This window comes from Lasiodiplodia theobromae (genome assembly GCF_012971845.1).
Source record: "Lasiodiplodia theobromae strain AM2As chromosome Unknown scaffold_19, whole genome shotgun sequence".
Taxonomy (NCBI): Eukaryota; Fungi; Ascomycota; class Dothideomycetes; order Botryosphaeriales; family Botryosphaeriaceae; genus Lasiodiplodia; species Lasiodiplodia theobromae.
In genome coordinates, this window is record NW_023336398.1 from 610,521 (window position 1) to 625,290 (window position 14,770).

The following is a 14,770-nucleotide window of genomic DNA, read 5'->3' on the forward strand; positions in this document are numbered from 1 at the left end:
ACGAGACAGGATATCTCTCCAAAGCTGCTTGTCAACGTAACAGCAGTGCAAATCTCACTTTCGAATACGACGTCCAGTCCCATAGTGTCACTATCTGGTATGTAACTGGGTACCTTCCCAACTCAAACGTTGATGAGTTTTACCCAATAATGGCGTGGAGCCGGGGAAATCGAGACGCCGCCGCTGTGTGTGCTTGGGCGGCCGTATCCAATAACAACACCGGCAGCCATATGATCGGAATCGTTGCCAGCGCGCTGTATGGCAATTTCAGCAACCTACAGTGTGATGTCGTTTTTGCGCCGCAAAACTTCTCCGTCAACGTAAATCACACGTCCCAAGTTATAGCCGTCTCGCCGGACAAAAGCACCGTCGCCGTCGACATCGAGCCAACTGGCCATCTGCAGAGCAATGCCATACGGTCTATCAATCTGCTGTCACGCATGACTCCCTCGCTTTATGTCTCAGTACTCGGCGAAGGTCTTGCATACAACCTATATTCACTGATGCAGCAGCACAATTCTACGCCATCATCCAGCATCGATGAAGAGTTCATATTTACGGCGACCGAAGATTCTTTCATGGCCATGCTGGATAGCGTACTTGGAATCTATGGCGGCGCACAGCTCGTACTCGCTAACTCATCTGCTCACACGCCCATAGCTGGCACCTTCGAGGCTGTGCGTTTTGGTCAGCCTCTGTATCAGTGGGCAGTTCTGGCTGTCAATTTGGTATTACTGGTCCTTGTGCTGATAGAGGGTGTGCGTACACGCTGGTGGCGTAGCCTACCATTGTTTGATCCCCTCGACGTCAAGAGCGTCGTATTTGCGGCATCGTCGGGCGGCAAGTGTATAGCAGAAGAGCTACAGAGACGGCTTAGGCGGAGTGAAGACAGGTCGGCGAGTGATTCACGCGATAGAGTGGCAGGTAAAATACCGGTGCATCTACAGGGAGTTTCAGGTAAACTGGTTATTGTAGAGGGTATTAATGGTACAGAATTAGAGAGATTAACGAGTGATCGCTCTAGCCGAGCTTGAATATCTACACGAGGTTCTTGCTACTACGTAGGTAGCTATCTGCTAGTCTTATTCATTAAGTAACCTGATCTTGACTACTGCCTCACAAGGATAATACATTAAGACTCGGACTTTGTCATAACTCGCCTACAATGCTACCGTAAAATCAGTGTACCTAAGAATGTAGCTTTATGTGGTCTCAATTCGTAATGGTCTAATTTTAGAAAGATACACTGGGAACAAATGGTAAATTAGTGGCAGAACTACGCATAGCCTTATCATGAGATGAATTTAGGTAAGGATAAATAAGATCTCTATATGTGCTCTACGTACTTCTATCGTGACATTTATTTGGCTACCTATACAGCAAGAAACAAGGGAGAAATGATTCGTACACCTCATCTAAATGTATCATGATTTCGTGTTCAAACAAAAACGCCTTTCAGGTGCGTTGCAGTCGAGTTTCGACATATGCTCGCTCGATATCTTATCCCCTTTATGCCATACCCAAGCCGCATGCGTACGGAAACGACAAAGGTCCTCATCACCGGGCAGAGGATACTCTGAGGCTCCTGAGAAGTAGCTCATCTCCCACTACTCCAGTAATTCTCTACCAGAGTTACAGTCTCCAGAATTCCGTGACACTGAAGGAGGCTTAGTCCAGCAACCGCAGAGGGCCGTGGTGGTCCGAGGAAGCTTTGTCAGCGGCATCGGCAATAATAGAGCCTTCGCCGTCGTACAGGACAGCATCGTAAACGGTCGCGCCGACAAGACATCCAAAGATGGGCGCGAATAGAGGAACAAAGCAGTAGTAGTTGGCAGCGGTGAAAACTTCCCTGCCGTACATGATGGCGGAGAACAACCTGGGACCGAAGTCTCGCGCCGGATTGATGGCCTACGAAGAAAATGTCAGCAGTCATTCAGGAGCAATCAATACAGGAGAAAAATGATGACATACGTATCCGGTCTGCCAGCCGAGAGCGGCGCCAATTGCCACCATCAGGATGAAGATAGAGACCTGCGGAGCGCCGAAGCGGGTGTTGGGCCCCTCAGCGATGCTCAAGACGCAGAACATGAGCACGGAGGAGGCCAGGACCTCCTGGAACACGGCCTCCCAATTAGACTGGAGCCAGGCGGAGGGATACGTGGCGAAGATACCGGCGGAGTGGTGGCCCATGGGGCTGATGATGGAGCCGCCGGGGATGGTGTACTCGGGGTCCCACTCGAGGATGGCGGAGCGGTAGTTGACGTAGACGAGCGCGGCGCCGACGAAGGCGCCCGAGAACTGCGCCAGCAGCTTGCCGGGCACCTCGCGCCAGTGCTGGTGCGAGGGCCGGACGAGCGCCATGACCAGCGTGACGGCCGGGTTGACGGACGGGCTGGGGTCGGACAGGAACGAGGTCAGCGCCACGGCGGCCGCCCACGCCAGGTTGATCGAGACCCAGGTGCCGTTGTGGAAGTCGGACAGCAGGCACTGCGCGATCACGCCCTCGCCGATGACTATCAGCAGGGCGGTGCCCAGGAACTCGGAGGCGTAGGGCCGGATGCCCCGGCGGGAGATCTTGAAAAACTTCTTGAAGCCCATGGCGATGGATTGAGGACGTTGTCACGGCTCTCCCGGAGGCACGGAGGAGGAGAGGGAGGAGGTGGTGGTGGTGCGATGGGCCACGTTCGTTTTTATGTTGATCATGCTCGGTCTACTTACCTTGACTTTTCGGAGATACGTGGTGAGGCTAGGCTCCATGTAGATAAGAGTGCTGTCCGCGGTTGTCTGACGCTGTGCTGTGGCTTGTTTTGCTAAATTGACTAGGCCGCCACAAGTGGGTCGCTGTAGGTGATAGAAGATCAAAAGCTTCAGCGGGTTGGGTGGGATGGCTTCACCGCTTGGCGCAAGTCTTGAATAGATGCATCAGCATTCCGAGACCTAGGCGCGGCCGACTGGACTCGCCCTTGCTTGAAAGAACGCTGAGAGAAAAAAGTGTGACCCCCATTTCTGCTACGTAGCTCGCCTGGTAACAGTACCCATGACGTCGCCGATCAACGGCGGATCGCAGAGCTTATCGATAATGATTTTGGACCCTTTCGAAATGATATGGTTTCGGTCAGCGCTGTTAAACGGGCAGTCGACGTGTCCTTCGATGTTTAGACAATTGACTGGTGAGTAACGGCCCCCTTCTTTCCTTGCTCTATCAGACTTCTGGTTGATGAGACTCTGCGTTAAAGTGTGCTGATGTTTCTTGAAAAGAAAATGTTTTGCTACAATGCGTGCGTCAAAGTTGTTGGGGGGCGGGCGGACTCTCTTCCGACTTCGCAAAGCCATCAACGTACGACAAAGAGTTCACACCTTGTGAAGTTTGCAACACTGAACAAGGGCGATAAGAGGAGAGGAAAAGCAATGCAAGGAAGCCGATAGAGATAGAGGGAGCCAGCAGAGGCAGCCATCGCACCGCGACTGGCGTGATGCGCGACAGCCCAGCAGCCGAACAAACTTAGCCGCGCGCGTGGTACGCACTTTCCGAGCGCTAAACTGCCGAGGAAAAAGAGAGGCGATCGCGCAGCGCGCGCTACTGCACGCTTGCGTTGCGGTTCCACCCGGCTCCACCCAACTCCGCCCAAACCTCCACCCCCCTAATTGCAACTAAATGCACTCGTTCAGGACATCCCCGGGCAAAAAGAAATGTGTATTACGACGGCCGGGACTTGAACCCAGGACCTTCAGTGTACCACAAACCCGCCTGATAGCAGGAATCGTGTTAGACTGACGTGATAACCAACTACACCACCATCGCTTACTAAGCCCTTTTTGGCTTTTGTTGAAAGTAAGACTGCCATAATGATATATAAAGTGCACACTTTGATCCTGCCAAAGGACTAAGCCATTAGACTGTTCGTTGTCGAGTTGTATAGGGGTGGGCGTGGGTGGTGGTGGTCGAATTCCGGGTCCCGGCGGTTGTGGGTTTTCTCGCTTGCAGAAACGCACTACCAACCCCCAGCTTACTCCCGCCTGGAATCGAACAGAGGTATGCCTGTGCAGAGCTCAACGGCTGGAAGATGCGATGCTGAGAGGATTGAGCACGTAAGCGGGAGGTCTTTAGATTGAACGGATTGACCCTATACAAGAGGACGTAAGGCTGGATTTAGCTTGGGTTTCGCTCATGTCTTGAGCTATTGTCCGGACATGTCGTTTATCCCACATTTACATCCAGACGACAGTTTCAACTGCCCATATGCTGAATAATTATTCACGAATATCTTGAAAATCCGTTCCGCCTTCTATTCTTCGCGCTAGCTTTCGGCAATTCCCTCTGTACTTCCAATCCGAATGTGGGGTATGGTAGGTATCCGTCTATTCCGCCAAACCAATCTCGTTCCATGTATTCGTTCTCCGAAGCAAACTTAAATTCACACTGGCTTTTCTCAGGTATCAATCCAATCGGCTGTGATTATAAGGTTTCTATCCCCCACACTGTGCCAACTACAAGTTGCCGTGGTGTTCCGATTGAACTCTACCACGGCATGAGTGTCCGCTTTGATCCCATGATAAAGGTACCAGTCCCACCATATCGACTCACACATTTCAACTCAACCAACGATCAATAAAATTATTCAACACACAATACAGCAAAATGGCTCTCAAACCTCAACGTCGCGTCGTAACCACCCACAAGGGCACCGCATCCGCCATCATGATCGACGAAACAGTCAACCTCATTTCCCAAGGCAACGCCAGCCTCCGCACCCTTTGGCAGAGCCACGAGCACCCAGCTCTGCTCGATGAGCAGCGCGACATGGCGGACGAGAGCCAGGGCTTCTACGCCAAGGGCTCGCTGATCAGGGTCCTGGACCTCGAGCCCAAGGCGGTCGGATTCAACCACCGGACTGCCTCGCTGGATTATGGCATCATCATGCAAGGGTCTGCCGAGATGGTGCTTGAGGACGGCTCGAAGACTATTTGTAACGCCGGCGATGTGGTCGTGCAGCGCGGGGTAAGTGCTTGTATGGACGGCTTGTTGTACTGGTGTTTTCTGACGTCAGTAGACTATGCACCAATGGAACAATCCGACAGACAAGCCGACGAGGATCATCTTTGTTTTGCTGCCGGCGAAGCCGCCGGTTGTTGAAGGGGCCGAGCTGGGAGATTCTGGGCTCCCGAAGCTTCCTGGACAGCACTAATGAGCAAATCGGCGAGGAGCACATCTTCAAAGCTTTGAACAGTTTTATGATCATCATTGAAGTTGTTCAAATACTACGAGAGTGTTTCAGTTGGTAGGGGGTTGTGGGAATGGGCATAGACTCAGTAGTCGAAACGTTGACACAGACATCAAGACACAATTGTGCTTGAAGCCCCGTGTACGGGCTTTACTACTCCACAGTATCCTAATAACAAGCAACAGTCTCGCATGATGAATTCCCCGCCATTTTCGCCGTCTCAAAGCTTGGATTGTGGCTTGGCCGCCTTTGGCCGGCTGCCTGTGTCAACTTCAGTCCACCATGGGAAGTTTGGTGGTGCATCCTCTTCGAGCGTAGCCTTGAAGTTCGGCTTCCGCTTCTGAAAGAAAGCCTGGACGCCTTCTTCCTGGTCCCTGCATTTGGTTAATCTCGACATCTCTCTCTGCTTTAGGAGAACATACCTTGCACTAAACATGTGGTACAGCACAGCCGAATCCACAAGATGGGTACCCTCTGCAGTCCCCGGATTATGCCACATCAGGGCGCGGTTCAAATACGATGCCAGCGGACTAACGTTCTCGGCAATGTTCGTCGCCAGCTCCAGTGCTCGCGGAAGCACTTTCGACGCATCGGGCAATGTTTCTTGGAAGAGCGGCCCGAAGTGTGGCGAATTGGGTGGGAAGACCTCTCCCGTCGTAAGCAAATAGGACGCTCGGGAGAATCCGATCAGGCGCGGAAGAAAGAAGGAAGATGAAGACTCCATCGTAATGCCTCGTCGGGCGAAAACAAAGCCGTACTTTCCCCCTTCATAGCCAATTCTGTTTCCGCGTTGGTAAGCGCAGCGATATGCGAACAGGGGTATGGTTACCTGATTGCTGCCGGAAGCGTCAAGGTCATTCCGAGACCGACTGCAGAGCCCTGCATGGCTGCTATTGTTGGCTTGCGGCACCGATGAATTGCAAGCGCCACGCGACCGCCGCTTTCCAGTGTTCAGTTCGGCGACCGGCCTCTTCGACGACAAAGGGAAAACTTACGAGTCACGGTGATCCATGATCCGCTCTTTACCAGCACCGGAAGAAAACCCGATCTCGAGATCCGCCCCGGCGCAGAATGCCTTGCCGGCGCCGGTGATGACGACGACCTTGACCCGCTCGTCGACGTCGAACATGGGAAACACCTTCTCGAAATCATGCATCATCTGCAAGGTGAATGCATTCTGCTTCTTGGGCCTGTTCAGCGTGACGACGACGACGGGCGTTGCGGTCTCGGCACCCTCCGGGTAGTGAGACACTTTGATGTCCTTCGTCGGCACTGTCTCATAGGACGTGGGGACGACGACGGGATTGGGAGCGGGAATCATTGCGGTTTGAGGGCGATGACGTATGAATAAAATCGATAAAACACGGGATGCGCTTTGGATGGAATATGTTCTTTCATCTGTATATACTGCGGCCAAGTTGTCTTGTGTCAATACTGTCCTCGGTTCGGAAGTGGCGTTGAGTAATCCTCAACCGCCCGACCACTGCCGAAGCCGGTATAGTGCCAAAGGCCTCTCCGCACAGCATGGGCCCAGCAATGTGGAGAAGCCGAAAGGCTAAATCACATGCAAGCTTCTTGTTGTTATTCGGGCATGGATGAAGCCTTGGTGTTTTTGATTTTTGTTTACTGATGGGCCTTAGTTTCGGCGAACACGGCTGACCTGGAACTGGAGTATTCCGGCCTCGAATTGATTCGACTATACTGTGGAGCATGAAAAATGTAGGGCTAGCTTGCAGTCACTGTCACATGGCTTCTCAGGGACGTTTTGTTTGTGCAGTGGCCATAATCCCATTACATAGGATGCGTGATAGCTGTAGAAAACTCCCGACGCAAAATAACTGCCGCTTGGCCGGACACCTATTATTTCGAGTACAGCACCGCGCATAAATTTAGAAAAAAGATAAATGGAAAGAAGCCTTTGGCATTGATTTGATACGTTTGGTGTAGTATACGGGTCCGACCTCCACATAATAACGCCGAATGAAGAACAAGACGTCCCAGCACCCCGCCAATGGACGGTCAATGTACCAAGTATTGTTAATTTGTACGCAGCATGTATGTAAGTAAACAAAGCTTTTTGACGTGGCTTTGTAAGGTGAGAAAGATCTGGCGTTCAATGCGGAAGCCGCTGAAGGCGATGACGGTGAGGCTGCTGTAGCTGGCTGGTGTGGGCTCTATACATCTAATAATTCTGATGCGTAACTGGAGAGGAGGGGGTGCAGTTGAGAAATTAAGAATTGAGTAGTAATGGGTAAGCTACTAGTCCATGTCGGTGATAGTGTGTGACTCCGTTTTAGGAGTCGAGGTTGCAGATCATGTCGGCGCGCTCTTACATGTCGTGCAGCCGGGCGATATACATACTGGGCGACGGGCATACCGAAGTGGACCGCGCTCGTATTCGTACCCATGTCTGTCTGTGGAGAAGATGCAATGAGTGTCCGAGAATGTGGGGCTCCATGTGGCGAGGACGGGCGCGTATTCACCATTCACAGCCCCCCGAAGCCGACGGACATAGCCACGTGGACAGATAATTACGAAGGTTCCAAGCGCCTCATAAGTGTGAAGGTAGTCATAGAATGCTTAGCATTGCTGAGGATGGTACTGAAAGGATCGGCTTGTCAGCTTCTTATCGAAAAGATCGACATAGAGCAGCGGGGCCGAGGAGCCTTGTAGATCACACGCACATGATTACCCTGTACATATCCCTCGAATTCTCCGAGCGGAAAAGTCATGGGAAATGGGAGAAGCAAGGGTGCGAATATGGTATTTTGTTTGATGAGGGACAAATGCTCATATTCAATTTCCTGTCACAAAGCTTGGACACAGAGAGATCTCAATACCGACCACCTTGGCGGCTCGATTACGCATGGATGTTCCAAATTCAGCGAGTATTTCCATTTTTAGCTAAATCTGATTGTTCGCTGTGCTGTGAACCCAAGAAAGGAACCTCTAAAACCCAAAAGAAATCAGATGGGGGTATTCCGTCAACCATTCTTATCCTTCCTCAACCTGTCCCGCTTGTGCCTTGGCAAACATTTCGACCCTCTCCAAGTACTTGCAATACTCTGCAATCGAGTTGGATACTTCGACCGGGAGCTTCTTGGTTTCCACCATGATGCTGTTGTCAAGGGGACGATCCAAAGGTCTTTCTTGCCGCATATCGAAGGTGATGGCTCCGGGATTTTGACGGGATACAGGGTTATGTTCTGAGGTAGTGACAACCCTGAGTCGGTCGTTGGACGTTGGGAGGGCTAGATTGGTCTGCTTTCACTTCATTCAATGGGATGCCTTCTCAAAGAGACAAGTCACTTACGCATGATTGTCCCGAGCGGCTCCTCAGCCTTCTTTCTTTGCTTGCCTCTGCTGGTCTGACAGGCGAAGCAGGGCGCTTTTCTCCGCGGGTGGTATCTGACTCCATTGGATTCCCTTGATTGTTCTGTCGGGCTCTGGGATGAGAGATTGTGTCGTCGTTGTCGTCTTCTCGAGGAAGATATACTACAGGATTGCGGCGTCACTTTTACGCCACCCGGCGATGCATTTTCCCCATCGCGACTTGTTGTTATATTTGAAGGACCCACAACAGGCGCCAGCGGTTGGCAAACGAGGCATCTGCCTGGACAGGATTAGATCCCAGGCAGCGATCAAGGACTGGGTGCTTTCTCTCACTATACTTGGGGGCCGAAAACCGTGCCGCGCGATTGGAGAGGGGGCCAAAAAGCTCAAGAGGCCGCACCTGGCCCGTGTCAAGTAAAGCTTACAAAGCGACGCTCACATCATATGAATGCATTACTCGTGTATGCACATAATGCTTTGCCCAGATTACAGTATACTAGGGCATCGGGATGGCCGGTGACGTACTTTAAATGGGCAGCTTGGAAGCCATTCAAGACTGCAGGCATTCGTGCATTCAGCTGTGATGCATTTTTTCATTGAACCTGTGCTTCTCGTCCTTATCCTGATTCGCGAATCCGAGCCAGTAGAATGGCACAGACACAGGATGGATGTCTTTATTCCGGCTTCGGCCAATCCGCGACCACAACACCCGGCAGGCCATTACGATCGTATCGTGACTTTGCCCGCCACGTCAAGGATTCCAGATCAGCCTCAAGCCCGGCATCAGCCCTAAATGATGCGTTTCTTCAATCTGTAGAATCGTTTGAGGGCAGCTCTGGTGACGTGCTCGCGGCATCTAACTACAAGCGGTCGGAATTCGAAGTTCTCTGTGCGGGACCTCGTCCTCCCCTCCATCTGATCGACAAGAACAACGAAGCAGTTCAGGCGACCCGCGCACGCGGAGTGGCGCGTCGCCGAAGCTAACTTTAATGGGGGGAAACCGGTCTTGTTTTGCGCGGATGAGGGGCAACCGTTGGCGGCGTGAAGGCCCAGCCAGACGGCGTACCACAACGCCCTGACGCTAGGTAATATCAGAAAAGGTCTCGCTACACAACCCAAAACCGCCATACCTGCCAGCAGCAAAGGATTGAGCATGCAACGCAATGCAATCCTGGTGCTCTCGTGAGTCTTGACTGCCATTCCAAGAAGTACAAGATTAGCCCCTATAATTATGGCAACAACAGGTTAGATTCCCAAGTGTCTCGAACTGCATGAACGCGCACCTTCCACGCCGCAAACAGTGGTACATACTCCACCGGCACGGAGGCTTCACCGACAAGAGTGGGTTGGTTATTGATAGCCAGCCCCCAAAATAGTAGTGGCGCAGCACGAGCCGCAGCCGTGAATCCTTGTAAGATGTCGCGTTTCATACTGTCCAAGGCAACTCCCTTGCGGCGCGGATTCTGCCTGGACTCTCGTGCTACGCGTCTCAGGGCTCTATTACCCCAGCTTTCAGCCTCGCGGTACGGTTGCGCCTCAGCTTGTTGCGCCAGGCACGCACTGCTTACCCTTTGCGTGACCGGAAAGTGGAGGCGGTCAGCACGCAAAATAGGCGAGCGGTGCAGGATCAGCCCGGCGACGAGCTGGTCAGCGCTAAACAACATTGGGGGCGCAACTCTTTCCCTTTCCGGACGCGGGGTCTTACCCGGAGATCCTACTTCGCCCTCAGACCTCTGTACATATTCCAGACCCCGACCGGTCAGCTTGCTTCTGCACTCGAAAACTACTTCAATTCGGCCAAAGCATCATCAAAACCAAACATTTCCTTCTCATCACTCTGCCAACATTCAGTCACAATTACCTGCCCCGATATCTCCGCCATTACCGCCACAATGCTCTTTTGGAAGATTGTTCAGAGGCTCAGAGGTGACAAGAATGTCCAGCAAAGGTATGCGCATCTCACCTGCGAGATACGCCACGCGAACTTGTCAGTCTTACGCGAGCATTCGCTGACCATGTCCTCAGTACAATCAGCTCGCAATTCTTTCTCTCGTCGAATCAACCGTCTAGATCGCAAACACCGCATTCTTCAGCAATTGAACTCTCTGATTGCAAGGATGGAGTCTTCACAACACGAGATGACTTTATCAATGGAGTTGGCGGAGGTCGCTTGGCGGGTGCTTGCATGTAGCAATATGAATTCAAAATTTGGCAAAATGGTTGTCAATGGTCTGTCGTGAGATTGATTTGGTGAATTCACAGCACCGCGACGATCCTTGCTTAGTGACCCAACCCTGCCACTGAAAATACTCCGGCATGCTGGGAATCTTGGCACTTCTCGTTCCATGTGATCCTGCCCATTGATTTGTTGTTCGCCCTGGTGGCTATTTCCAATAATCGAAATCTTACTGCGATAAGTGAGAAGCAGTATTTCGCGCCTCATAGGAACGCGTAAGAGAACATAATAAGATACGGATTCAATCGATAAAAGGTCTTCAGCAAGATTTTTGCAAAGTGGCTAATCCAGAGCGCCGTCATCATCATTAGCTGAAGATATTGTTTTGTAGCTACGTACATCATCAACCACACAAAAGAAAACTTGACCAGGGAAAGGAAACATTTCTTCAACACGTTCGATCTTACTGCGCAGGAATTGCAAGCCAGTGAATCGTTGCAGATCGGATGGAGCTCTCGTTCCATTTGTAGACCTTCCAGGTAAAACCGTTCTCAGTCTCGCCCCACGTGCATGTGCCAAAACGGGGGTTGCTTCCCGCTGGTCCACCGACCTGAAAGCTGCTGAATGCGACGAGCACAGTTGGAGGAGCTGTAAATTTTCCTTCAGGGAAGGCAAAATGACCTTGCGCCTCGCCATATTCTTCGATGTCGATGGAGAAGTTGCCAACGAGACAAGGAGAGTCCTGATCAACCGCTATCCATGAGACCATGGCATACTTGATGCCAGAGCCGATACCACTGATGCCCAATGTGAAGGTATCATTGGAAATACTTGAAGCCACAACAGAAACCGTCTTACCGTCTTTGATCCTCAGGTCCAACCCAGAAATCCACACGAGGACCCGTGGAGGAGCGCGAAAAGGCCTTGGGAAGCTGATCTGTCGCTGCGTCGAAGGACTGTGGCACATGAAGTTGCCAGCCTGCACACCACGAAGGCTTGGAGGAATACCAATCCAGGTGAATTCGGCTCTAATGTATCTGTCAGCCGTAACTTTTTTTTATCAAAAGAGATATCTGATACTGACCCGTAAAGAATTGAATTCGACCACTGTTCGACGCCGATAGCAAATGATGAAGCCGTGACTGACTCCGTGGCAGCATTGAAGCGCATATTGGCGCCACCGAAGGTATCCATCTTCTTCATACCCAACAAAATATTGGGTAAAATCTGCTCAGAGAACTCAGAGGTGTACGTGACTACATCCTGTGTCCGTTGCATTGGGTTATTCTCGTCGTGGAGTCTGTAGGTATCCCATACCCCACATGGGAAACATACGCCCTCTGGCTGGTCCTCAGTGATGGGTTCGAAAGTGGTAGGTTCGGTTGGTCTCGCATACATGTTGCACCAGATAGGTGCAAGCCGACATAGACCAAAACCTTCAATGGGATCAGTCTGACCCCAGAAGCCCACGATATGCCCATTCGAAATCGGCTGGTCGTAGTCTACCATTTGAAGGTCCTTGAATGACACGGAAGCACGTTTGGAGAGCCCCTTCATTGGGTGTTTCCAATTACCCGCCTGGGCCATGAGGATGGAGCATCGGTTAGTTGAGAGTCGTAATGCTGTCATTCGGAGCGGAGAGTTGACCATGCCCACAACTCTTCCCATCTCGAAGGAGCAGGAGACAATTTTCTCCTTCTGCGCGGTGTCCAGTTCAAGCTCAAACAGCTTTCCGCCTTGTCTGCGTGGTCCAAATACAGTAGATAGGCCGTTTGCATAATGGATTGCGATGGTTGCGATGGCTCCACATGAGACCTGGACAACCACCTTGGCGACTATCCAGTCCGGCCTGAGGAAGTCAAGGCTACAAAAGGTACTACCACGGGATCCTTCACCACAAGGAGGAGAGAGACGAATATGAGCCCCAATGTTTGGATGCTCTGCGACCAGATCGCGAACCTTCTGCTTCTCCACTGGCAGCAGTGAGGACTCACTACCGACGAAGAGTGGCTCGTGGGTGTTGTCATTCTTGCTGGAAGTTATGCTGCGCATTCGTGGGAGGCGTTCCCTGAACTCTATCGCTTTCTCGTAAAATGTTTCGACAAAGTCCTCTTTGACAGTCTGCGTAGAGCACATGCTCATACTCTCAACTTCTCTTATGATATCGACCATCTTGCTCATGCATTTGCGCTTTGCTCTTGCCAACCCGCTTGAAGTAGCCTCAAAATAGTGTTCGTTTTCAGACTCTCTAACGAACGTCGGCTCGAAAGTGATGGTGCCAGCTCTTATCCCCCAAATCTGCGCTGAGAGCGCTTGTTTGATGTTGTGGAACTCCATGTATGCATCGAATAGGGTGTTCAAATGAAGGAAGGCTTGATTGTAGCTCGTCAAGGGAATGCTTGGAGAAGCTGGGCCATCCACAGTTGGGATTGAATCGTACGTCGACAAGACCGCGAAGATTGGACTGGGTTGCGCGACTGCAAGGGCAGGGAATCCCATCAGTGCTTTGTGAAGAGACTCCAATGACCAAGCGTGATCGTCTCTTTGGACAGGTTTGCCTCCAAACTGTAGCACCTGGATAGTTATTTCACATTCCGCTGCGATCGTTTGAAAAGCCTTGTCATGGCACCTGGGCGCTGGAAGACCTCCTCGGTGGGGGTTGAAGATTGATTGCACACTGTTCAATTATCTTTTAGACAATGTCGGGTAATAAGGATCTCAGAATGGGCTTACTTCACGAGAACTTTTCCATAATTGTGCTTGTAGTGAAGCTTGAAGCTGACAAGAGCATCCAACTGACCTCCTTCAAGGAAGCCTAGTAAAACTCAGCGAACGAATCTTGAGAAAATGTGAACAGAAGTAACAAACCTGAGATGAATGTATCTCCGTATCTGTCTCGTTGATTGAGCTCATGTGTCATTGGTTTCTTGGTGGAGAAGGTCGTCAAAGGGCTGAGATGGTCCGTCACAACTCTGATGCTGATGTAGTAGTTGATGTCTGCATCAAAGTACTGTTCGAAGTCAAACAATCTGCCGTGCGTTGTGGCTGACTGAGCGTATCCTAAAACGGCCGCTCCTCCCGTGAGGCCCATGAGGCTCGTCACATCACTGCATAACGTAATCGTTAGCTCCAGCGTTACAGGTACTTCTCACAAAGTTTACCTTGCATTGCTCACAGAACGTGCTACATATGTAACCGTTGGCTCACTGCTTTCATGGCTCTGAGGATATCCGTGCCCCTGGTTCTGCTCGGTTGGTTCATCTACATGCTCCCATTGTGATGATGTAGGCGTAGAAACCTTGCAGTCCGTGATGGTAGAGGAAACCTCACTTTCTCCGTCGCTCGGAGCCTTGTCCAAAAGAAGACCAGAGCTGACTGGGATAGCAGGGGCTACGAGAGGCTCCCTGGCTCGTATTTCCTGTGTGAAAGACTCAAAACTCGGCGATGTCAGTTCGATACGGCGGGAACATGCAGAGTGAAGACAAACCCTTGACCTGTGATTTTATTTGAGTTAGAAACATGTTAATACTTGACACGCAAGTCTTACCTATTTCCATAGAATCATTGTAAGGGGCAAGACGGTACGCCATCGTAACGGAGGTGATTGGCTGATGCCTTCGGTAAGTTAAAATCAAGTGCTCGAAGGATGGGATTAGAGAACAGAAGTGATCATGAAACGATAAGCTCTTCATAGCAGATATTTATACAATACATCCTGCGCAAAAGACATTGGGAACTGGAACGTGTTTGGTTGAGCTGGCGCTTGTTACGGTGCGTGGATTCCCCCTTGCTGCCCGTATCCAGTTTGCCTTTCCCGAAGCGCTGTGTACCATTAGCTTCGTGAACCACCTGCATGATCGACAATATTCTGCCACTTTCGAAAGTAATCGCCAAGAGGCTTCATTAAATGTAAGTCTGATCAAAGTTCTCAACGGTGAGACGGCATAGCGCATTTGTTGCACAAACTGGGGCATGAGACACTTCCAAGCGAGTTAGCGCAACGACAGCCCACTTTTAGCTGTACCTGCAGCGGAACCAG

The 14,770-nt window shown here is 51.2% G+C and overlaps 4 protein-coding genes across 4 annotated transcripts; 1 reads left to right on the forward strand and 3 right to left on the reverse strand.

The window, feature by feature from the left end:
* Positions 1-1,668: 1,668 nt before the first annotated feature.
* On the reverse strand, positions 1,669-2,598 carry LTHEOB_6680 (Glycerol uptake facilitator protein; the record flags this gene model as incomplete). The annotated part of the gene is made up of 2 exons (XM_035515963.1): positions 1,669-1,908; positions 1,972-2,598. 2 exons carry the CDS (start codon positions 2,596-2,598, stop codon positions 1,669-1,671), a joined length of 867 nt encoding a protein of 288 aa, XP_035372715.1.
* A 2,041-nt stretch (positions 2,599-4,639) lies between these two features.
* On the forward strand, positions 4,640-5,186 carry LTHEOB_6681 (Cupin RmlC-type; the record flags this gene model as incomplete). Its single annotated transcript, XM_035515964.1, has 2 exons — positions 4,640-4,999; positions 5,052-5,186. The coding sequence occupies 2 exons, from the start codon at positions 4,640-4,642 to the stop codon at positions 5,184-5,186; spliced, it is 495 nt and encodes a 164-aa protein (XP_035372716.1).
* A 256-nt stretch (positions 5,187-5,442) lies between these two features.
* Positions 5,443-6,543, reverse strand: LTHEOB_6682 (Enoyl- hydratase isomerase; the record flags this gene model as incomplete). Its single annotated transcript, XM_035515965.1, has 4 exons — positions 5,443-5,596; positions 5,645-6,001; positions 6,052-6,162; positions 6,218-6,543. 4 exons carry the CDS (start codon positions 6,541-6,543, stop codon positions 5,443-5,445), a joined length of 948 nt encoding a protein of 315 aa, XP_035372717.1.
* A 4,651-nt stretch (positions 6,544-11,194) lies between these two features.
* On the reverse strand, positions 11,195-14,321 carry LTHEOB_6683 (Phenylacetyl-ligase; the record flags this gene model as incomplete). The annotated part of the gene is made up of 8 exons (XM_035515966.1): positions 11,195-11,759; positions 11,816-11,994; positions 12,067-13,195; positions 13,465-13,546; positions 13,600-13,838; positions 13,893-14,168; positions 14,219-14,225; positions 14,279-14,321. 8 exons carry the CDS (start codon positions 14,319-14,321, stop codon positions 11,195-11,197), a joined length of 2,520 nt encoding a protein of 839 aa, XP_035372718.1.
* Positions 14,322-14,770: the final 449 nt, after the last annotated feature.